The sequence below is a fragment of the Salmo trutta genome, chromosome 22 (assembly GCF_901001165.1).
Source record: "Salmo trutta chromosome 22, fSalTru1.1, whole genome shotgun sequence".
In the NCBI taxonomy this organism is placed as follows: domain Eukaryota; kingdom Metazoa; phylum Chordata; class Actinopteri; order Salmoniformes; family Salmonidae; genus Salmo; species Salmo trutta.
The window spans coordinates 9387629-9413178 of record NC_042978.1 but is presented as its reverse complement, the minus strand read 5'-3'; the positions used below and the strand labels follow the sequence as shown (position 1 = coordinate 9413178).

Below are 25550 nucleotides of genomic sequence, written 5' to 3'. Positions count from 1 at the left end.
GGCCTATATTATTTTATTTCTTTTTTCCTTCTTTGAATTAGTTAATTCTAGTCATTTTAAATCTTTTGGTTATTCATGTCTTAATTAAAAAAAATATTTTTATAAATAGATTCGGCTCTTCTGATATGCGAGCCGGCTCCCAACGTTCACCTAGAGCCGACTCGTTGGCGAACGACCCATCACGAGTATGAGAAGCCCATACGTTCACTTCGCCTAGCCGAGTTCTGCTAGGAGTAGCATGCAGAAGCTCTTACACGCATGCTAAGGACGGTATTGATCACGCATTAGGCTACAAAAGTATAAACAACGATGAGCGTTACTAATTAGGTTACGCGCTTGATGTAGGTTACACAGAATAGGCTATGTATTACATGTTAATCGATAACAAAAACTGGCACACGTGTATGATGACGAATTGCACTTCGAAGCGTGTCTCTTCATTTCCCCTTTGAAACTTTTATGAAGCGGCCCCATTAAAATAATATGTGAAGACTGCAAGGGGTAGCTATATAAATTTTTAAGCACAAGCACATGTGTGTTTGCGTGCATGTGTGCGTACATCGGAACTGTGGAGAGTGTGGAGTGGTCCATTTCTTTCATTGGTGTAATTAAATCTATGGCACGAAAGCCCCCTAATCAATGAGGTTGTGCTGCCACTGTGATTGTATTCTAATAAACTCTGCTCCTCTGCAAGGCAATTATAAAGTTCCTCTGCAAGGTTAATGTTAATCAAATGGGAGTACGTGGTATCTGCGGAGTAAAGATGTGATTCATTATTGTTGTTTGTGCCACAATGTCCAAAGGTAGTCACCTCATATCCACATTTTGAAGTGTAGCCAGGCTAATACATTAACTGTGTTTCATTTATGAAATTAAAAGTAGCCCATGCGTTCCCTTTCCACACTAAATACTTGTTTGTGCTTTCTGTTAGCAGCCTTCTATAGGCGTTGTGTGACGATGACAATGGCCATTTAGCCTAGGAGTTGGCAAGACAGCCCAATTAGATCTGAGACCACCGAGCTAGATTTTGTATTGAATTGTTGGAATATTCTGGTCATGTATGACCATGTTGGCCTTCCTCTTCCTCCACATGGGATGGCATACTGTAGCCTGAGTGCCAGTCTTTTTGTGCTCTCATGCCAACTCCTTGTCACTCAAGTCATGTTTGGCTTGACAATGACAGCAATGGAGTTGGGAAGAGCACTAACAGATCTGGGACCAGGCTAGGCACCGGAGCCAAGGGTGATGTTGACTCTGTTAAAATGAAATGTTATTCTTGGCCCACTCACTTTTGCTGCAACACCAACTAGCCTAGCTCTGGTCCAGGTCATTAGTACACAGTTGTGGACAAACACGTACCAGCAACCTGGACCAGAGCTACAAATAACAAGTCACCTCAGTGTGTAGCCTACTGATCAATTGTGCAATGTCTTGTTAGCGTTATAGTAGGCCTATAATGGTCAGCCGGGCTGGTCATTACTGAGTCCACAAACCATTAGGGTCTGGTTCTGAATTAACATACATAAAGCGCCCCCTGGAGATAATAATAAAGTATGTGACATCTGCCCAGTTAAATCACTGGCTGGGAGTTACGATCTGTTTTGTATTCATGTCACAACTCACTGCTGAGAGTATCTGACAGTTTTTCCTGGATTTAGATGAAGAAAAAAAACGATACATATGTGTGTCCAGAATCATAATGGACAATCTTATTACCTAAATAAGTTTGGTGATGTGGCGATATGTCAGCTCATCGTCCTCATTCCTATGACCCTTGACCTCTAACTGCAGCATCACAAGAGAGATAATTCTAATGAGCCGGTTGGCTTCCATTACAAACCCAATCCCCCTCCTTTACGGCTGATGATAATGCCATGGGTCTCTCTATGTCTCTGTTATCCCTCTCTCGTTCTCTTTCTCTCGATTTGTCTTGTCTCTGTCACACACGTTCTCTCTCCCCCACTCTTTCGTTCCTTCATTCTCTCACTTTCTCTCACCCCCTCTCTCTTTCTCTCGCTAATGCTATCACAGATTTCAAAGACACCATCATCATAATTTCGTCTATCTCCCTCAAAAGACGCGAGAGTGGAAAGTGGCAATTTCCGTCTGCTGTTGATAAACAACAGCTGCTCTTTGTCAACAGAGAGCTCTCACTTGTCCATCTCTATGGTTACGCTCCAAATGGTGCCCTATTCCCTATATACGGTAGGGCACTACATTTGACCAGAGCCCTGTATGCCCTGGTCAAACGTAGTGCACTAAACGGGGAATAGGTTGACATTTGGGGGCGCAACCTATGTCTGGAAGTCATAGCTTTACGCCTGTTTTCACAAAATAAACATGAGTCTAACTTATGCAAATTCATGTTTAAAAAATCAATTGCTAACGAGGGCGACAGCATTTACGTAAATTAACCGGAATGTACCGCATATTATGTGTGTGGTGGGGGGGTGGGTTTGTTTGTATTTTTTTAGAGAGAAAGAGTTTTAGAGAGAAAGAGTGTATGTTTTAAAATGTGTGTGTACCAGTATGGAAGTATGTGTATCTGTCTCATTACCTTAGCAACTGGACAAAAGCTGTACAGAAGAGAAACCAACATCTGCAAAGTGAAGCTGATCTGATGGACCCTGGATAGTCGGCACTTAATGGGCTTACCTCTATTTCAAAGGCCATTTCACAGCCTGCTGAGAACAAAGCATTCTGGTTTGGCTTTATAGGCAGGTTGTGCTGTGGCGCTCTCAAAAGGCATTGGTTATTCTTCCTTCCTTCCTTTCTCTCGCTTGCTTGCTCGTTTTCTCTTACTTTCTCTCTCACTCTTTTACCCTCGCTCGCGCACACACACACACAATCATTCTTCCTAATTCTTTGTTCTTTGGCATTGAAAAGTGCAATTAAAAAGAACAATCTCTATCTTACCCTCTTTTGATCTCCCCCTCCAATTATATCTATATATATATTCCCCACCCTGACCTTTCCTATGTCTATCTTTCTCTTGAGCTACTTCCCGCTCAGTTGAGTGCTGCTCATATTAGATTGAATAAGCTTTTGAAAACCCACTTTTACCTCATTGGAGGAGCAGTCTGTATGTAGACAGTACTGTTCTGTTGCACAACCATATGAAGCAGCCTAGTAAGGAAGGAACATATTGTATTGAATGTGTGTGTGTGGCCCAAACCTAATTATCTCTAAGCTAAAATCCACTCTCTCATGATGTACTGTGCATTCTCTCCCGCTTTCATGTTCCTCCATCTTCCATTTCCACCCAAAAGGAGAGAATAATTGTGGAGTAAATTGCTTAACGAGATCCCTCATTAGTCTATTAGCGATGCATTAGGAACAAAAGAAGGCATTAACCAGGCTCTTTACCCCTCATCCTCGGAAACAGTTCGGTATTCCTGAGGCAGAGAGGCACTGCAAACAAAAGCTCCAGCAAACTGGATCAAGTATAACAGAAAATACAAAAAACGTGTTGTTACCGGCGACGGAAATCGAAGTTGGAAGTTGAGCATTGGGATGCCTGACGTATTTTATCCAATGGTAGCCCTTCGCTCTCCACCTCAGAATCTTTGGTCATATTTGGCAATGTACCGACCTACATAGGGAGCTGTTATGTCACCCTTTAAACACCCCTTTGTAGAGTCTGACATAAGCTTATAGAGGATTTGTGAAGCATCTTTAAAGTGCTTGTGAACTGTTTATGTATGCTATATGAAGCCTTAATAAGTTGTGGTTCCTGTTCCATTGGGTGGAGTAATTTGAGAAGTGGAGAATTGACAGTGAATCATTCTTTTCCCCCCATTCTGTCCCCCATCACCAACAAAATGTGACATTTTCAGTGACAAGAGTGACATTTAGGACCTACGGTGACAAATGAATCTATTGGTGATAGTAGATCAGTTGACATTCACTCAGGCTCCACCGTGTCCACAGTGGCTTGCTTCTGTTTGTCTGTGCATGCGCGTGCACATCCACGCCTGTGTTTTCGAGAGGGATGGAGTGTGTGTAGAGAGCTGTGTGCCTGTGTCTGTTTGCATCTGTTGCCATTGTTTGCGATGCAGAATTAAAACACTGTGTGGCCAAGCTCCCAGATGCCCTGAGCCTAAACTGTTGTAATTCAAGCTCGCGGAACAACACCAATTACTGCGTTTGATCTGAATCTCCAGACAGATAATATCCCTAATTGTCTCCATTTAATTCACAAACCCTGCTGAATGATTGTGGTGACGTCCCGAATAGCACCTCATTCCCTACGTCGTGCACTACTGTTCAACAGGTCAAAAGAGGTGCACTATGTAGGGAATAGGATACCATTTGGGATGCAACCTTTGACTTATCTACACTTTTCTACTCCAGGGAGATGAAGTCGTCGTTGTGCCTCAGCTTATCCAAAGAAATAAAGTCCTTTATCAGAATCAACGATCCATTTTGTTTCTCCCCTCAGCAGCCGAACGAGAAGAAAATAACATCTGGTGTGTACACATATGGAGAATTCTACGTGTGTGTTGTTGACACACACGCTGTCGATTTGTTGTTGTAATGAAGCCAATGAGCCAATAAGGAAGACCGCAACAGGAGGTGCTGCTTTACAAAGCATGTTCAAATGCCCAACTAAAGTAATGTGGTAGTCTCATATGAACCCTCCTGATCTCACAAGCTTACATTCTGTTTAGCTTCCCCTCTGTTTCGCTAGTGTAACAGAATGTAAGCTTGCGAAATCAGGATGGTTCGTACAAGGCTAGTGATGTGGTTAGCTTAGATCTCTTAGCATATTCCAGTTAATCATATACGTGATCTTAGCATAACCGACATTACCTTCATATTTCACAAACGTAGGAAGGAGATAATTTGTACAACAAGTTCAAAGGTCAAACTAGTGATGTGATTAGCATTAGCTCTCTCATCGTATTCCAACATGGCCGACTGTATGACCTGCATATCTTACAGACATTAACATAAACCCTGAGCTTATTTTAGTTGAAATGACTATGCCACTAGCTATATCATAGTGAACACACATTTCTGCCTCTTTTTTGCTGTGGCTTCGCCTCTCTTCTCTCGCTCAGAGACTTGTAATTACCTACCCTACTTAACCTACCCTACTCAACACTGATCCAGACACACATAGTGCGACTCTACTCAGTTCCATATTGACCCTTAGCCCCTACACTCTAGATCTGAGAGGATTGGATAGATGGAAGCAAAATGGCAACCCCATCAGAAGCAATTACCGTAACGCTTATATGTAGCCAATCCTCTCAGATCTACGGTGAAGAGGCTAGCATTCGATATGGAATTCAGTGTTTGAGTGTAGTGGTGAGAAGGCATGTGTGTTGGGAAAAGTGACGAGACATTGTCCCCGGCTCGTCCCAAATGTCACCCTATTCCCTTTATAGTGCACTGCTTTTGGTCAAAGGTAGTGCACTATATAGGGAATATGGCGCCATTGGGACGCAGCCACTGTGTGTTGTCAGCAGATGTGAGACCGAGTACGGTGAGTGTTTTTAAAACACAATTTTGCAGAGAGGTGGAAAGATTCAGGTCCCGCGCTAAGGTCCGCTACTAATGCTGCAGTAATCAAGAACCATTATACCTCTTCAGCCCTCCTCTATCTAGCCTTATTTGCTCATGACCGAAGAGACACACATCTCTCACTACATGGGCTGAACCTAACCCAAATCGTTTCCACATCAGTATGACAGTTCCCATTAAGGTTGGGATGTGCGCCATCATTGAAAACAATTTATCTGGATGAACATAATTTTGATCACATCAAACATGCACTCATATACAATGGTTGCACCCCAAATGGGACCGTATTCCATATATAGTGCACTATTGTTGACCAGGGCCCATAGTTCACTATGTATGGGGTGCCATTTGGGACGTAGACATTTTATGAACCACAGTTGTGCTTGATTTAAGCCCTTGAATTATTTTGCCCTTGGCTCCTAGGCCATATAGGTATAATCATTTTGTGATTATCATATAGATTGAAAGTGCTGTAGAGGTGCCATTTGAGGAAATGGACACATGTCGTTATGTGAAGTCCAGATATTGTCTGTTTTCCCTCGGAGGGATTTATCTTTCTTTTATCTCATAGCGCTTGTAAATGATACTAAGTCGCGTCTTCTGATTGGAAGAGACTGAAGATATTCGTGGATGAGGAAAACCGGGTTCTCAAGGGGAGGCAGAGTGGAGTTGGTGGACCAATGGGAATCATTTGGGGCTTTTTTTTCTTTTCACTCTATGCATCACAAGGAGAGTGGCACTGAATCAAGGGTGACTGTGTTCAGAATAGTCATTAACGTGGCAAAGAAAATGATTGCTTGGCCCTACTAACAACTTCCTTTCTGGCATGGTCTGTTGTGCTCTTTTCCTTCTTTGATTCAAAGTGAAGTATAAGTATGTCCATCCACACAAGCACAACATATTAGACTAACAAATCCACAAACATACTCTAACACATAAAAATGGAAGTGAATTGAAAATGGAAGAGAATGCATGTACAGTGCCTTCGGAAAGTATTCAGACCCCTTCCCTTTTTCCACATTTTGTTACGTTACAGCTTTATTCTCAAATGGATTAAATAAAAAATGTTCCTCAGCAATCTACACACAATACTCCATAATGACAAAGCGGAAACAGTATAAGGTCCCACAGTTGGCAGTTCATGTCAGAGCAAAAACCAAGCCGTGAGGTGAAGAAATTGTCCGTAGAGCTCTGAGACAGGATTGTGTCGAGGCACAGATCTGGGGAAGGGTACTAAAAAATGTCTGCAGCATTGAAGGTTGCAAAAGAACACAATGGCCTCCATCATTCTTAAATGGAATAAGTTTGGAACCACCAAGACTCGTCCTAGAGCTGGCTGCCCGGCCAAACTGAGCCATCGGGGGTGAAGGCTCTTGGTCAGGGAGGTGGTCACTCTGACAGAGCTTCAGAGTTCCTCTGTGGAGATGGAAGAACCTTCCAGAAGGACAACCATCTCTGCAGCACTCCACCAATCAGGCCTTTATGGTAGAGAGGCCAGACAGAAGCCACGCCTCAGTAAAAGGCACATGACAGCCCGCTTGGAGTTTGCGAAAGGCACCTAAAGATTCTCAGACCATGGGAAACAAGATTCTCTGGTCTGATGAAACAACAAAGATTGAACTATTTGGCCTGAGTGCCAACCATCACGTCTGGAGGAAACCTGGCACCATCCCTACGGTGAAGCATGGTTGTGGCAGCATCATGCTGTGGGGATGTTTTTCAGCGGCAGGGACTGGGAGACTAGTTAGGATCGAGGCAAAGATGAACGGCGCAATATACAGAGAGCTCCTTGATAAGAACCTGCTCCAGAGCGCTCAGGACCTCAGACTAGGGCGAAGGTTCACCATACAACAGCCAAGACAACGCAGGAGTGGCTTCGGGACAAGTCTGAATGTCCTTGAGTGGCTCAGCCAGAGCCCGGACTTGAACCCGATCGAACATCTCTGGAGAGACCTGAAAATAGCTGTGCAGCAACGCTCCCCATCCAACCTGATAGAGCTTGAGGATCTGCAGAGAAGAATGGCGTGCCAAGCTTGCAGCGTCATACCTAAGAACACTTGATGCTGTAATCACTGCCAAAGGTGCTTTAACAAAGTACAGAGTAAAGGGTCTGAATACTTATGGAAATGTGATATTTCATTATTTATTTTAAAATAAATGAGCAAACATTTCTAAAAAAAACATTTTTAGCTTCGTCATTATGGGGTATTATGTGTAGATTATTCAAAAATGTAATCCATTTTAGAATAAGCCTGTAACGTAACAAACTGTAGAAGTCAAGGGGTCTGAATACTTTGCGAAGGCACTGTATGTGTTACGCCTCCTGTCTTCCGTGCCGCGTTCACACACACACACACACACTCTTCCCTTTACCTCCTCAGTCTTGTAAAGAGCATGTTTTATCTTGTACTGCCCACATGGAAGATAATAGTTCTAATAATCTTCCTGGTCCACATCTCTGATCATCCAGGTACAACTGCGTGTGTCATTACTAGGGTTGCAAGATTCCTGGAACTTTCAATAAATTCAGGAAGGAAGAAGCAGGAAATCTGGAATCCTCCGACCAGGATTTCTAGAAAACCTAGGGAATTTAATCGAAAGTTCCCAAAATGTTGCAACCATAGTCATTAACACAGAATCATCCCTGCAGGTGTAATCAAGCCTGAGAAACGTTCATCAAATGCAATTTATGTTCATCCTTCTCCCCCAATCTCCTTTCTGGGAACCAGATGTCCTTATCTGTGTTGTTAGACTACACTAGACTGAGGGAAAGGCCACTGATGTCAAATACTGATCTAATTATCCTACTTCTATCTGATACAGGAGTGTAGGTATAGGGACAGCCTGTAGCAGATAGATTCACAGATAGACAGATTATAGCAGACATCCGTAATCGGCATCTAATTGTAAGGTACAGGTACTTGGTAATTCAGAGCAGTCTAGCTCAAAGTTATAGGACTCTGATGTTTTTGCCTGTGTACATATTGAATTGTGGCGAGACAATGACCTATGCCCTAACTGAAACGAATGTGGCATTTAGAGCAAACTGAATTAATGCATTTGACTCGCCGCTCTCCCTTCCCCTCACCTTTCTCTCTCTTCAAAACATTTCCACTTAACACCACCAATGGAGATGGATTTGTTTTGCCCAAAGCAAGAGGTCTTTTAATAGGAAAACGTTGCCAAGTACCAGATAATGTATGGCCGAAATGAGTCACTGTTCATGTTCCCCTGTCTGTGAGCGTCCCAAATGACACCCAATTCCCTATGTAGCAGTAGTGCACTACTTTTGACCAGGCTCCGGTAAAAAGTAGTGCACTACATAGGGAATAGGGTGCCATTTGGGACATAGACCCTGTCAATAGCTAGGTTTCCATCCAATTGCGACAGATTTTCATACGAATATTCTAAAATCTGCAAAAAAACCTAGCATGGTCTCAGACTAGACGTAATAATAGTAAATGTAAATCCGGGACACTCAAATTGGTATGATATGCTACGTTTGGTATGTTTACATAAGACAGATGGTTACTTAAGACAAAACGAAAGTAGGGTGATTGGTCAGGTTTGCGTGTTCGAATTCCATCAGGGACAACTTTAGCATTTTTGCAAATTATTAACTACTTATTACTTTGTAGCTACTTTGCATGCTAGCTCACCCTTCCCCTAACCTTAACCCCTAACCCCTAGCCTAGCTAACGTTAGCCACCTATTTAATGTTACCATTAGCCATCCAGCTAACGTTAGGAACACCAAATTGGAATTCGTAACATATCATATGTTTACAAATTCATAACATTTTGTCTGAATTGCAATTTGTAAGATATCATACTAAATTAATAATGGACATCAACAAATGAATACTTACCATACTAATTTGTGAGGTCCACATTTACTATGAGTCCAGGTTGAAAAACAGTATGCACGTTTTCCCAGGGGGAGATGTGTTTCTATCAAATTGACTTGTTGCTGATAAAAAGCTGTGCGTGATTGTGTAGTGCACATAAAAATGCAACATTAAAAAAAAATGTATTTCCATCGCATTTTCAACTCTACTGATCATTTTGTCACAAAAAAATAGCATTATACAGCGACTCTGGTCTTTGCACATGCGCTTTAGCCAACAGCTGGCAGATACAGTGTGGGTAGGCTACCTGGGCCTACATGATGAGATTCCTATTATTTGTCAAGCAGCAGCCAAGCATCGATCATCATGTCACTAGAGTAAGACTCTAGATATTTATGGAAAGCAACTCACCGGTGCACATTCACCACAGTGTGAAGTTCATCATAACTTATTTATTCTGTAGCCTAATAAACGACATGCTTTCCCAAGTCATAGTGGGAGGACCACACGACATATCATCGCGTGATTCCAAATTTACTTCGATATGATGGTTATTATATCAATATTTGAGCATAAAGGCGTTTCCAACGCTATTTCTCGCATAATGAACTTTACGGACACAAAAAGATCCCACCTTGTCTAGCGTATTTTGTTTTGCCAACATTTGGAAAGTTTACAGACAGATTTGCTGTTTCCATCAGGCCCGTCGTGACATTTTTTATCCAACTTACTTTACTCGCATAAAAAGGTTGGATGGAAACCTGGTTAATGTTAAATAGATTTCTGTGCTTTTTTTTTCCACATATGAGAGCCACCTTTTCGGCCACTGGTCCAACCGCCATTCACACGTGTTGAGTGGCAACCGGCCCGCCGGCTAGTTTAGAGGCTACCCGGACTCCAGCGCCCCAGGAGTTTCTCCAGCCAGTGCCCTCGCCAGCCTTTCGGCTCATCAGGCGACCACCAGGACTACTGTATGTCCAGCCAACAATGCAGGACCCCTTAGCTCCAGCCAGCTACGCGGCTCCCAGCTCGCCAGTCAGCCCAGCGGCCTCCAGAGGTGGAGCCAGTGGTGCCCCCAAAACCAATGCTTCAGCGGGCATCTATTCAAATGCCAAGGCCTGCATCAGAACCAACCCGACCTCCATGGCTCCAGTTGCCAGTCCTTGAACCAGCCGAGCAGTCGCCAGTGCTGCACCAAGTCATGCTGTCCAACACGCTTCAGCCAGCTAACCCGACGCCAGTGGTGCTGCCAGACCAGCGACTGCCAGTGCTCAAGCCTGCCCCGCGACTGCCACAGAGGGCCGAGCTGTCCCAGCAGCTGGCAGAGCTCCACTCCGCACCCCAGCCGGTGCCACCACAAGTGGTCCCGATGTCCACTACCGTCCTGGAGGGCCAGTCCAGCCCGGACCTGGGCCCATTGTCAGACCCAGCACCAGCCCTGGGTCCGATGCCCTGTCCCGGACCCACCAGCTGACCTGGTTTCAGTCCTGGTCCATTAATCCACTCCCGTCGACAGACCATCTCCATTGGCCGACCCAGCACCAACCTTGTGTCTGAAGCCTGTTCCTGTCCTTGGCTCATCAGCTGACCCAGCATCAGTCCTAGGTCCATCGCCTTCACCGGCCCCTGAAAACATATCACTGCTAGGCCCACAACCAGCACTGGGTCTGGTGTCCAGCCCCATCCCTGCCACACTGCCTGATCCAGCCCCAGCCCTGGATCCACAGGCCAGACCAGATCTGGGCCTGCCTCCGGTTACAGACCTGGATGAACATCCAGCCCCCGTGGGAGAGCCACCTTCTGACCAGCTCTCTTTCCCTGTTCCGTCCAAGGATGCCTGGCCCGCCTCCGTGGGATGGCCTCCTCCACCAGCCTGGACACCTCCCGCAGCACGGGCATGGACTGCCCTGACTCCTGCTGGACAGCCCAGCCCAGCCTCACAGATACTGTGAGTACCTTGCCCCTTACTGCCCACTCCATCCACCACTGAAGGGGGGGCGACATGGGGCGGCGGGACTTACATCTCCGCCAGTGCCCTACAGCCATTGACTTTTACAGGGCGGCAACTGGGGACACACAGCCATGCATGCACGGGAGGGTTTTAATGAAAAACAGCAAACAGACACAACAGGACTGGACCAGGACTTGAAGCTGTCTATTTACCACCACAAACTGATGCTAGCACTAAGACCACACTCAACGAGCTATAAACAAACAAGAAAATGCTCATCCAGAAGCGGCGCTCCTAGTGTCCTGGGATTTTAATGCAGGAAAACTGAAATCCATTTCACCTAGAGGAAAAATAACTCTAGTTCACATTTACTCCACTCTCGCCCTCTGACCATAAATCTAACCTCCTGGTTACTGATTAGAAGCAAAAACTCAAACAGGAAGTACCAGTGACGTGTTCAAGATGGAAGTGGTCTGATGAAGCAGATGCTAAGCTACAGGACTGTTTCGCTATCCAGAGTTTACCACATCAGTCACCGGCTTCATTAATAAGTGCATTTACGACGTCGTCCCCACATTAATAGTATGTACATATCCCAACCAGAAGCCATGGATTACAGTCAACATCCGCACTGAGCAAAAGGCTAGAGCTGCCGCTTTCAAGGAGTGGGACACTAATCCGCTTACAAGAAATCCCGCTATGCCCTCCGATGAATCATCAAACAGGCATAGAGTCAATACAGGACAAAGATTGAAATCTACTACACAGGCTCTGACTCTCGTTGGATTTGGCAGGGCTTGCAAACTGTCATGAATTACAAAGGGAAACCCAGCCGGGAGCTACCCAGTGACGCAAGCCTACCAGACAAGCTAAATGCCTTCTATGATCGCTTCGAGGCAAGCAACACTGAACCATGTCTGAGAGCACTGGCTGTTCCGGACGACTGTGTAACCACGCTCTCCGTAGCCGATGTGAGTAAGACCTTTTAAAGCAGGTTAATATTCACAAGGCCGCAGGGCCAGACAGATTACCAGGACGCATACTCAGAGTATGCGCTGACTAGCTGGCAAGGACTTCACTGACATTTTCAACTTTTCCCTGACCCAGTCTGTAATACCTACATGTTTCAAGCAGACCACCATAGTCTCTGTGCCAAGGACGCCAAGGTAATCCGTCTAAATGACTACCGCCCATAGCACTCACATCTGTATCCATGAAATGCTTTCAAAGGCTGGTCATGGCTCACATCAACACCAACATCCCAGAAACCCTGGACCCACTACAATTTGCATATGGCACAAACTGATCCACAGATGACGCAATCTCTATTGCACTCCACACTGACCTTTCCCACCTGGAGAAAAGGAACACCTACATGAGAATGCTGTTCATTGACTACAGCTCAGCTTTCAACACCATAGTTCCCTCCAAGCTCATCACTAAGCTAATGACCCTGAGACTGAACGCATCCCTCTGCAACTGGATCCTGGCTTCTTGATGGGCTGCCCCCAGTTGGTAAGGGTAGTCAAAACACATCCTCCACGCTGACCGTCAACACGGAGGCCCCTCAAGGGTGCGTGCCTATTCCCCTCCTGTACTCCCTGTTCCCCCACGACTGTGTGGCCGTGCACATCTCCAACACCATCATCAAGTTTGCTGATGACACGACAGTGGTAGTAGGCCTGATCACCAACGATGATGAGACAGCCTATAGGGAGGAGGTCAGACACCTGGCAGTGTGGTGCCAGGACAACAACCTCTCCCTCAACGTCAGCAAGACAAATGAGCTGATCGTGGACTACAGGAAACGGATGCACACACACTGGACTCTACCCACACACTCAAACATACTTACACTGACACTCCAAATCATACACACACACACAGTCACTCACACAACACGTATACACAGGCACACATTCGCCACACACCTCCATACGTTACATATGCTGCTGCTAGTGTCTATTGCCTATCGTACCTCTGCACATCGGCTCGTATATAGCCAAGCTACTGTATCATTGCTCATTGTGTATTTATTTAGTCCTCGTTTTACCATTTTTTATTGTAATCTGCATGGTTGTAAGTATTTCACTGTTAGTCTACACCTGTTGTTTATGCATGTGACAATAACTATTTTATTTGACATTGTTTCACATTTAACAAAAGACTCAAACAAACAGGCATTAGGCTATACAGTAAGCTTGGGTGGTATCCAGATTTTCATATCACTATACCGTCCTTCTCTCATCCCGGGATTTACAATATTACCGGCATAGCACACAAGGGGTGCTAAAAATGCAAGAAAAGCCCATTGTGCCCCTTATTACCAGAATGCTAACTAAATTAGCACAAACTAATAGCGAAATCACATAGACGCTGTTAGCTAAATGCTGAGGAGCGAAAACCGAAAATAACTCATTGCAAAGACAGTTAAATCCAAAGCTCTTTGACTTCTGGCAGAAAGCCATTTATAAGATATCTGAGGGCAAACATTTAGTAGTGAATTGCTTACAAGTGTATCTTCATCACCTCATGTGCTCTGCACAACAGAGACTCACTGATAGATATTGAACGCTATGGACTCGCCAGCTCCTGCTTTCTCCCGTTGTGCTATTTACAAACAAACGTGACTGGCTCAACTGTTCTGGGGAACTACGGTAAGTTTCATAATGTAAAATAATGTGACATATGAATTGAATAACGCAATCCACTTTTTTCCCTAATGCATTGCACAGGTTGACTGCAGATATTAACTTAAAAAGTAGCTGCAAATATTCAAACGTATTGAAAAACTTCAAAGAAATCGTTTTGAAGGAATTGATGGCATTGAAAAACCATGCTGTTGCTTTTCCGAAATACCCCTGTATATGGTATTTATACATTTTCGCTGGCAAATAGGCCTACAAGGAAACTCAAGGAAACTCAACGTATCTCGACTAAGTTGACTGCGCGTGGTGGTCTGTGCGCTGCGTAGTACTGTACCTTCCACAAAAATTTTCGCTAGACAACAAGACATGTAAGCTGGTTTTACAGAGTTAAAAATGTACTATTTACATTTTGGGGCGGCTGTAGAAAACCCTACTCCCTCAGCCTGTCTTAGAGACAGAAACTTTGTGACCTCAGGTTGAATCAAGTAGATTACCATCCCCCAGATCCTGACTCTTGTCTTTCAGTACAGGGCAGTTCATACCTCTGTTGCTAGGCAGGTTGCTATGGGGCCTGATGTCACTCTTGCGTGACTATAGTCACATAACACCCATTTAGCCAATCAGGCCTAGCCTGGGTAGGTGGGTTGCTGGAAAGAGACTTGAGTGTTCTTCCATACACTTCTGGTGAAAATTATTAGTTTTGTCTCGATGGTTTACATTTTTGTTCCAATAGTAGTCTCTCCCCCCCCCCTCACTGTTTCTCTCTTGCTCTCTGTTTGTCTGTCTGTCTCTGCCCCCCCCCTCTCTCACTGTTTCTCTCTTGCTCTCTGTTTGTCTGTCTGTCTCTGCCCCCCCCCCCCCCCCCCCTCTCGCCAGGTTCTGTCGAGTCTGCACCCAGACTGCGAGTACATCTTTCAGCTGGAGAGGGAGGAGCGGCGTTGTCTTCGATACATTGCAGAGCAGAACCACAGTACAGTTGAAAACAGTACAGTACTTTTCAACTTCGATGCATTGCAGAACCACAGTATGCTAGGTATCCGTGAAATTATCCTCCTAGAATCACCCATTACGTTTTCTCACTCCAGTTTACGGCTGGCTCATAGATTAGATCTCGAGTATAGATTGTCATAATATGATATATGTTCACATCTAAACGTGAGAGTCCACCATTGAATAAATGGTTTGCAGAGAATCATTTGTGGAAAGGACAGATTCAGAGGGGAAAACTATCATAGTGGAAAAGTAATCATGTATTATGATATATCAAAAGAGAGGACGTAAGATACAGTTGAAGTCGGAAGTTTACATACACTTAGGTTGGAGTCATTAAAACTCATTTTTCAACCACTCCACAAATGTCTTGTTAACAAACTATAGATTTGGCAAGTCAGTTAGGACATCTACTTTGTGCATGACACAAGTAATTTTTCCAACAATTGTTTACATACAGTGAATTATAAGTGAAATAATCTGTATCACAATTCCAGTGGGTCAGAGGTTTACATACACTAAGTTGACTGTGTCTTTAAGCAGCTTGGAAAATTCCAGAAAATGATGTCATGGCTTTAGAAGCTTCTGATAGGCTAATTGACATCATTTGAGTCAATTGGAGGTGTACCTGTGGATGTATTTCAAGGCCTACCTTCAAACTCAGTGCCTCTTTGCTTGACATCATGGGAAAATCTAAAGAAATCAGCCACGACCTCAGAAAAACAATTGTAGACCTTCACAAGTCTGGTTCATCCTTGGGAGCAATTTCCAAACGCCTGAAGGTACCACGTTCATCTGTACAAACAATAGTACGCAAGTATAAACACCATGGGACCACGCAGCTGTCATACCACTCAGGAAGGAGAGGCGTTCTGTCTCCTAGAGATTAACGTACTTTGGTGCGAAAAGTGCAAATCAATCCCAGAACAACAGCATAGGACCTTGTGAAGATGCTGGAGGAAACTGGTACAAAAGTATCTATTGCCACAGTAAAACGCACCCTATATCGACATAACCTGAAAGGCCGCTCAGCAGGAAAGAAGCCACTGCTCCAAAACCGCCATAAAAAAGTCAGACAAACGGTTTGCAACTGCACATGGAGAAATGTCTTCTGGTCTGATAAAACAAAAATAGAACTGTTTGGCCATAATGACCATCGTTATGTTTGGAGGTAAAAGGGGGAGGCTTGCAAGCCGAAGAACACCATCTCAAATGTGAAACACGGGGGTGGCAGCATCATGTTGTGGGGGTGCTTTGCTGCAGGAGGGACTGGTGCTCTTCACAAAATAGATGGAATCATGAGGGAGGAAAATTATGTGGATATATTGAAGCAACATCTCAAGACATCAGTCAGGAAGTTAAAGCTTGTTCGCAAATGGGTCTTCCAAATGGACAGTGACCCCAAGCATACTTCCTAAGTTGTGGCAAAATGGCTTAAGGACAACAAAGTCAAGGTGTTGGAGTGGCCATCACAAAGCCCTGACCTCAATCCTATAGAAAATTTGTTGGCCAGAACTGAAAAAGCGTGTGCGAGCAAGGAGGCCTACAATCCTGACTCAGTTACACCAGCTCTGTCAGAAGGAATGGACCAAAATTCACCCAACTTGTTGTGGGAAGCTTGTAGAAGGCTACCCGAAATGTTTGACCCAAGTTAAACAATTTAAAGGCAATGCTACCAAATACTAATTGAGTGTATGTAAACTTCTGACCCACTGGGAATGGGATGAAATAAATAAAAGCTGAAATAAATAATTCTCTCTACTATTATTCTGACATTTCACTTTCTTAAAATAAAGTGGTGATCCTAACTGAACTAAGACAGGGAATTTTTACTAGGATTAAAAGTCAGGAATTGTGAAAAACTGAGTTTAAATGTATTTGGCAAAGGTGTATGTAAACCTCCGACTTCAACTGTATGTATGTCATTTATAGCAAGATTCAATTATTGATATTGTGTTTAGGTTTCGATTAATTAAGTACACTGAAAAATGTATGTTCTTTTTACGGTAATTTACTGGCAGCCAGTACAAAGGTATAGTGTGTTACCGTAAATTCCGAAGAAACTTTGTTTTTACAGTACATTGCTGTCGCAGGATGTTGGTGGCACCTTAATTGGGGAGGATGGGCTCGTGGGAATGGCTGGAACGGAATAAGTGGAATTGTATCAAATATATTGAACACATGGTTTCCATGTGTGTTGATGCCATCCTCCACTCAGCAGCCACCACTGATCACTGTACATTTACAGTAATGTACTGCTAAACCAAAGTTGCTTTGGAATTTATGGTAACATACTGTACCTTTTCTTACAGAAACGTACAGGTAACTGAGTAGACCACACATCACCTTTATCTCTGTGTCTTTCTCGCTCTGTCTCTCTCTCTCTTATCTGTGTCTCTTTCGTGCTCTATCTTTCCCTCTCTGACTCCCTCTCTCCCTCTCTTACTCTCACTCTCTCTCCGGAAGGTTGTCTACCGTTCTGGGACTCTGTGGTGTGTTGGCCATATGCTGCGGTTGGGGAGACATTCCACATGGCCTGTCCTGCTGTCTTCTCTCTTTTTGGGAATAACACAGGTGCAGTTCACATTTGTCACAGTGAAGGGCAGGGGGGAACGTGTGTGGGCGGAGATACCATGATGTACTGTATAAAGTATACATATAATATACAATGACATACAGGTACTATGTTATGCTTTTCTCTTTTACAGTAATTCTCTCTCTGTCCGTTTTCCACTGGCTTTCAATCCCTGTCAGTCGCAGTGACTGACAGCCCATAGTCCAGCCCCTCATAGGGCTTCTGTTTCTCATCACAGGTGACTCCTAACCTTTGACCTCTACCTCAGCAGGGTCAGTCAGCCGAAACTGCACTAGCAACGGATGGTCTCGACCCTTCCCTCCGTACCACATAGCCTGTAGTGTGGATGACAACATTCACGTTCCAGAGGTGAGAGAAAGAGAGAGTTTAGAGAGAAGGGTCATGTGATAAGGTCAGGGGGTCATCATGAGTATCTGCAGTGTACTGTTTTTATTAACAATAGCTTTACAGCTGTTGTCTGTCAATGCAATCGACTGAACTGCAGCTATATCAATGTGTTTTGACAGTATTTGGTTTGAAACAATGCCAAATGCATTTTGATCTGAAATAATTCATAGGGGCATGCAAGAACATTTTACCCATAGTCATGGACTACAATCTCCCTAGCTTGATTCCTACTGTTTACTAAGGGAAGTGAGCCCTGACTAGGGTTGCAAAGCTACCGGTAATTTACCAAAGTTACTGGAATCTTCAGTAATTTTGGCAATTAACAGAAAGTCTATAGCAATCTATCGTAACTTTGGTAATTTATACTTGAATAACATTGGTATTCATATATAGTATTCATGTTTTTTGTAGATAGATCATATGGTTCAAGAGAAAATAGCCTAATTAATGAAAAAAAGCATCTAATCAACATTGGAATTATTTGGAATAATTTTAATTTTGTATTTTGTATTTTTTATTTTATTTTAACCTCATCCAACTATTGACTTTGTTTACAACAGCCACCAGTTTGACGCCAAAACAGTCACAACAAATACATATTGACATAGTAAAATAAGTAAAAGTGTGTAAATAAAAATCTAAAGGATATTTCATACTGAAACTCTCAGACTAAACACCAATGGTTTTCACTAAGTTGATGGTTTATATTTAGGATAATGTTTTACAGCTTTGTTATTAATATTATTTTTGAAATCTTATTTAATTGTTTTATATATTTTACATGTGTTTATGGACAGACAGTGGGCCAGAGATAATTACACCACAGCTGTAATAATCTGAAGTACCCAACAGGGCTACTAGATATCTTGTGATAGAGTACATAAAATCCTTGAAAGTTACCAAAATTCTGGTAGTTTACTGGTAAACTTAAAAAGTTTCCAATAATATACACTCCCTTTGCAACCTTAGCCCTGACTGCATCTGGTCCTTGGAGGAAATGGATAGACATTTGAGTGTTTCATGAATGACATTAGTGGACAGGATTCAAAGTTTGGACACCAGAAAAGCAATCAACAATCATCATTGCAGACAGTTGAATTGAAACATCCTACATTTTACCATATGAAATTGCTTCATGCTGTTGGAAGTCTGTTGAAGGGCAGACTTACGTTCGCCTGTACTGTACTATGTTGGAATCAAGTGCAATTATGGCACACATAAAAATGAATGAAGGGGTTGTTGGCGGAAGGCTGAGTTTCCATTGTTAAATTAAGATATTAACCTACTCACTACTGATTGAGTAGTCAATTTAAGTGAAATATACCCATGTCATTTCAACGACGGACCAATAACGATTTGGAGAGTCTATTCATATGTAATTGTCTCTCGTTTTGTATATATTTATTGGAATTTGATTTCAACGGAATAAAATGACCATGTCATTTCAATTTTAGAACGATATAGTTATTTGGAACAATAACGATTTGGAGAGTCTATCCATATCTAAATGTCCCTCATTTGTGTAGAATTCTATAGCTTAGTAATAAATACATTTGTATCCTTTTAAAGAGTGAGGATGGATATTTAGTTGTATTTTGTTTGTGTAGTGGATCATTCCTGTAAACCAGATTAGAGGTTTTTGGCTTGGATTTTTGTATCTTCACATAATCAGTACCACAGTTGAAAACTCAACAATGCCCACGAAGACACGATTTGATTGGCAACCATGAATAGCCTAGTTTTCGTTGGGTAGACGTGAGATGATTATGTTTATGATGAATCACTTGTATGAGTCATGAATAATGATATGATTAAGAGACAGTTAGCAGGGTTTACATGTCTCAGAGAAGGACCGCTGATCTGGGATCAGGTCCGCCTGTCCATACAATCATATTCATTAGGATCTAAAAGGCAGAACTGACCCTAGATCAGCACTCACACTATGAGAGGCTGAAACTATTGGAATGAGGCCATAGTAGTTTATAAACCAAAGAGCAATGGCACATTTGATCAAATGTTTTTTGGAGGTGTTGGCAGAATGTTTTAATCTTGTGCAATAACTTATGCTGTATTTGGCAAAGGACTGTGACCGTTTCTGAAAGAAAAAACTATGGACAATTTTTATGGACAATTAAATGAGAGATGGGCATGGTAAGTTGTTATATGGATACTTCGGGAATATGAACCCATCACAGCCAGAAAAGGTGAGAAATGTATTCTGCAATGGTTATGAAAACAAAATAAAAAGGAAATAGATTTCCAAGTCTAATTATTTTAATTCCAAAAATAAAACACAAATTTTTGCATTTCTCACTAACGGTAAATCTTGTTTTCCCGTTTTTTTTAATATATTTTTTCTCAATAAGCCTATCATCATATCCCCCATTTGCTTTGACCACAAGAATATGTACGTACACAAGCTCTATAGTTTGCGTGGAGGTAAGGACAAGTTCCGTTTTTTATAAATGCCAACTTTTGCAGGAAACTGGGCCCATCTTTACAGTCTAAGTTGTAATGCTGGTATAGGATCAGTTTGGCCTTTATGAATAACATTTATATGGATAGGGCACACGGTCAGACCTGATCTTAGATCAGCACTCCTACTCTGAAACTGTGATGTCTGCTTCTCTGTATGTGAATTCCATGCAGGAGTCATACTTTGCCACAGTGAAGCTGATCTACTCCATTGGCTACGGCACCTCCCTGTTCTTCCTGTCCATCGCCGTGGTGATTCTGCTGCTCTTCAGGTAGGTGGAGGTCAAAGGTTGTAACCTGGTGTACCAGGTGATTCATTTGTTGATTAATTCATTGATTGATTGGGATAAAGAAATAGAATGGCTAGAACAGTTCCAGATTCCACATGATTTTCCATGGTCCACTCACAGAAATTACAGTTGAAGTCGGAAGTTTACATACAGCTTAGCCAAATACATTTAAACTCAGTTTTTCACAATTCCTGACCTTTAATCCTAGTAAAAAATCCCTGTTTTAGGTCAGTTAGGACCACCACTTTATTTTAAGAATGTGAAATGTCAGAATAATAGTAGAGAGAATGATTTATTTCAGCTTTTATTTCTTTCATCACATTCCCAGTGGGTCAGAAGTTTACATACACTCAATTAGTATTTGGTAGCATTGCCTTTAAATTGTTTAACTTGGGTCAAACGTTTCGGGTAGCCTTCTACAAGCTTCCCACAATAAGTTGGGTGAATTTGGCCCCATTCCTCCCAACAGAGCTGGTGTAACTGAGTCAGGTTTGTAGGCCTCCTTGCTCTCACACACTTTTTCAGTTCTGCCCACATATTTTCTATAGGATTGAGGTCAGGGCTTTGTGAGGGCCACTCCAATACCTTGACTTTGTTGTCCTTAAGCCATTTTGCCACAATTTTGGAAGTATGCTTGGGGTCATTGTCCATTTGGAAGACCCATTTGCGACCAAGCTTTAACTTCCTGACTGATGTCTTGAGATGTTGCTTCAATATATCCACATAATTTTCCTCCCTCATGATGCCATCTATTTTGTGAAGAGCACCAGTCCCTCCTGCAGCAAAGCACCTCAACAACATGATGCTGCCGCCCCCGTGCTTGGGATGGTGTTCTTCGGCTTGCAAGCTTCCCCCTTTTTCCTCCAAACATAACGATAGTCATTATGGCCAAACAGTTCTATTTTTGTTTCATCAGACCAGAGGACATTTCTCCAAAAAGTACGATCTTTGTCCCCATGTGCAGTTGCAAACCGTAGTCTGGATTTTTTATGGTGGTTTTGGAGCAGTGTATTCTTCCTTGCTGAGCGGCCTTTCAGGTTATGTCAATATAGGACCCGTTTTACTGTGGATGTAGATACTTTTGTACCTGTTTACTTCAGCATTTTCACAAGGTCCTTTGCTGTTGTTCTGGGATTGATTTGCACTTTTCGCACCAAAGTACGTTCATCTCTAGGAGACAGAACGTGTCTCCTTCCTGAGCGGTATGACGGCTGCGTGGTCCCATGGTGTTTATACTTGCGTACTGTTGTTTGTACAGATGAACGTGGTACCTTCAGGCGTTTGGAAATTGCTCCCAAGGATGAACCAGACTTGTGAAGGTCTAAAATTGTTTTTCTGAGGTCGTGGCTGATTTCTTTAGATTTTCCCATGATGTCAAGCAAAGAGGCACTGATTTTTAAGGTAGGCCTTGAAATACATCCACAGGTACACCTCCAATTGACTCAAATTATGTCAATTAGCCTATCAGAAGCTTTTAAAGCCATGACGTAATTTTCTGGAATTTCCCAAGCTGTTTAAAGGCACAGTCAATTTAGTGTATGTAAACTTCTGACCCACTGGAATTGTGATACAGTGAATTATAAGTGAAATAATCTGTCTGTAAACAATTGTTGGAAAAATTACTTGTGTCATGCACAAAGTAGATGTCATAACCAACTTGCCAAAACTATAGGTTGTTAACAAGAAATTTGTGGAGTGGTTGAAAAACGAGTTTTAATGACTCCAACCTAAGTGTATGTAAACTTCCGACTTCAACTGTATATTAGTCAAATGAAAGATTTCTCAATATAACTCGGACTTACAGAAGTAGAGATGTGATCAGATCCTTATAAAGGGGGATTATAGACCAATGAGGACGAGACGTAACCAACACTACTTCTCAGACTAAGAAAACCTATAGTTTGCCGTGCTGTATTCTGTACATTTTACCATTGGGGTGAAGTCTAGGAGCCCTGTCACCAATGAGGGACAATGGCACTCCATTTCTCCCCGCTACACTTATGTTGGATTCAGACATTCCCGTTGAGAGAATGTCTAGCACGCTTTCCTCCCTCCTCTCATCTCTCCTCCCTTCTCTCCCTCCAGACCTTTTTTTTGCAGTCTAATCTAATCAAACATGTGGCCACTCTGAAAGAGACAAATCCATAGATTGTGATTTGCTGTCGCTCTCGCTCTGGCTCTCTCTCTGCCTCGTACCAAATTAAAGGGAGTCTCTTTAATTAATGAAAGTAAAAGACACTGGTGTTTTATGTCATATAGTTATGACTAGGGTTGCAAAGTTACCGGAATCTGCAGTCATTTTGGTAATTAACAAAAGAATCGATGGCAATCTATAGTAACTTGTTGGTATTGTATACTTGAATAACTTAATAAAATGTATTCATATATAGTATGTCTTTTTTTACATCTGGGTCCATATTGTTTAAATAAATTAAAGAGGATATTTCATACTGAAACTTCATAACATTTAGTGAACACCAATGGTATTCACTAAATGTATGCTTTATATTTAGGATAATGTTTTACAGCTTTGTCATTCTATTTATTTTATTTTAAATATCGCCCCCTACTGAAGAACAAACTAATCATGCCTGACAAAGCCAATGAACACTGTGCCTCACCGGAAGCCCTGTTTTACACAGGTGATTAACCCGAGACACGGATTAATTCCTTCAATTCAGTACCTCTCTTCACCGAGCCCAGAACTGGCAGCACAGGCCGAACAGGTGTCGTACCTTGTTGCGGTCCTTCAGGGAACAGTAGTTAGTCATAACTTCGTTCCCTTTCAGCTATGTACAACACCGCAATGGGTACATGAAATCACGCCGCAAGACGACCCCAGCAAACACCAACAAAAATGGCCCATGGCAGACCACCCAGAGTTACAACTGGACAGGAAAACCTGCAGTACCCGGGTATTGTTCAATCTGCACTGGGGGTAGTGGCATCCAAGCGATTAAAAACTCATAAAAATGTGTGGTGATGCCCAACTCGCTGCAACACACATATCTCTGTCCAAGATGCCACCAGACCCCTGGTGGGTGGGCGCCTACTATCGGTGAGCGGGTCAGCTATTTGTTCCGCCCGTAATTGCTAATAACCAATCCACGACCGTCTGACTAAAATGAAAATCTGAGGCAATTTATGCTTGATCTGGCAATGTGGTCCGGAGGCTCAGTATGGAAGGTGTAGCGCAATTCCGAAGCCTCAGGAGGCTTGTGGCAGGCCAAATCGAACTCTGTACCGCATCGCCTTAAGCCACCCACATGTTCGGCTCTGTATAGCTCCGCATTGACATGATTGGTTGACGGTAGTTGGGGGCAGGAGGTCCTGAAACCTACTTACCTTACTTCTTCCTTCACAACAGTTCTGCTCTGTTCAGAGAAGCGCAAGAAGTATTACCCTGCATGGTCAATCCGACGTCTGCAGTGGCCGTACAGCATTTAATGTGATGCGGCCTCTGCAGACGTCGGATTGACCATGCCGGGTAATAAATGATTTTTTGATAGGGGGTGCAGGATATATTTGGGGGGATTTAGATATGTTTCTGCTTATAAATTCAGACATTTTGGTAGGCTATTTGTTAGTCAACTCGTCTATAATTAGATACATGCAGCTTCTCTTCAGTCATATGTTGTCCTGGAAGACTAAATTAACCCTTGCTCACCAGAATGCCATAAATTGATGCTTTAATCTTGTTGACATTGGTAAAGTTTTCTCTGTCATCTCTGCTTCTTTCATGGAGCAAAGACATTTAGGGACCGGAAAGAAAATGCTATAACTCCCCCCAACACTTGTGAAATATTTTTCTGTGAAAACGACCCAACATGTTTCTGATAAGATTTCAGTTTGGCTTTCATGCATATTTTATGGGGTTGAAATACTAACAGCTTTTATGATGCTGAGATAGACACATCTGTAGATGTGTCTAACTGAGCATTAGCGTTCTCTCAAGCAGGTCCGGAGTAATGCAGGGGCTTACCGGGCAATGCAGATGCTTACCGGGGCTGAAGCCCATTGTATGTATTATATATGTCGTGGTGGAAAAAGTCCCCATTTTCATACTTTAGTAAAAGTAAAGATACCTTAGTAGAAAATGACTTGAGTAAACACAAGTCACACAGTAAAATTCTACTTGAGTAAAAGTCTAAAAGTATTTGGTTTTAAATATGCTTAAGTATCAAAAGTAAAAGTTTAAATCATTTCAAATTCCTTATATTAACCAGTTAAATGTAACTAAATGTTATCTGCGTAATCCCCAAAAGTAATTATTTATCATGAGGGCCATAAACAATAATTTATCATAATGTTGAATACTGAAATAAATGTTCAAAATCACCTTTCTGGTCAAAATAGTTATTGCTGAGGTGTAGTCACTTTTGAGGACACAAGCTCAAGTACACAGTACAAATATGCTAAAAAATAAAAAAATATGAAAAAAATGTATGTGATGTATTTCCTATTCAACAAAACTGCATGAATAAGGCTTGCAATTACTTGTATGCTCTCTAAATATAGTCTAATCAAATTTTAAAACAACTAACTATAAGATTTCACATTCCTTATAACTGTAAAATACATATTTAGTGATATAGAAAATGTGCATATTTTCTAAAGGTCTCTCTTGATCAAAATGTCTGAACCCATAGCTGTGAACGTCTCACAGAGCTCTAACTTGGCCCCCTGAACTTGTTAAAATCGTGAATTCTTTTAGATGAATGGCTATAAATCGATTTCAATGTGCTACGGTGATAAACCACTCTCTCCTGCTGTGCTACGATGTAACGATTGCAGGCATGTGCTTTTTCAGTGGCTGTGATCTAGGGTTCAGCCAGGA

The 25550-nt window shown here is 42.5% G+C and overlaps 1 protein-coding gene across 2 annotated transcripts in view; it reads left to right on the top strand.

Moving 5' to 3' along the window:
- LOC115158029 (growth hormone-releasing hormone receptor-like) overlaps positions 1 to 25550 on the top strand; it is a 63031-nt gene that overhangs the window by 3529 nt on the left and 33952 nt on the right. Inside the window, exons 2-5 of one of the 2 annotated variants that reach the window (XM_029706487.1) lie at positions 14852 to 15008; positions 17432 to 17539; positions 17812 to 17909; positions 20598 to 20695. In XM_029706487.1, the coding sequence (XP_029562347.1) occupies positions 14852 to 15008; positions 17432 to 17539; positions 17812 to 17909; positions 20598 to 20695 (461 nt within the window). Of the gene's footprint in view, positions 1 to 14851; positions 15009 to 17431; positions 17540 to 17808; positions 17910 to 20597; positions 20696 to 25550 lie in introns of both variants that reach the window. The other variant, XM_029706486.1, reaches the window with a different exon arrangement.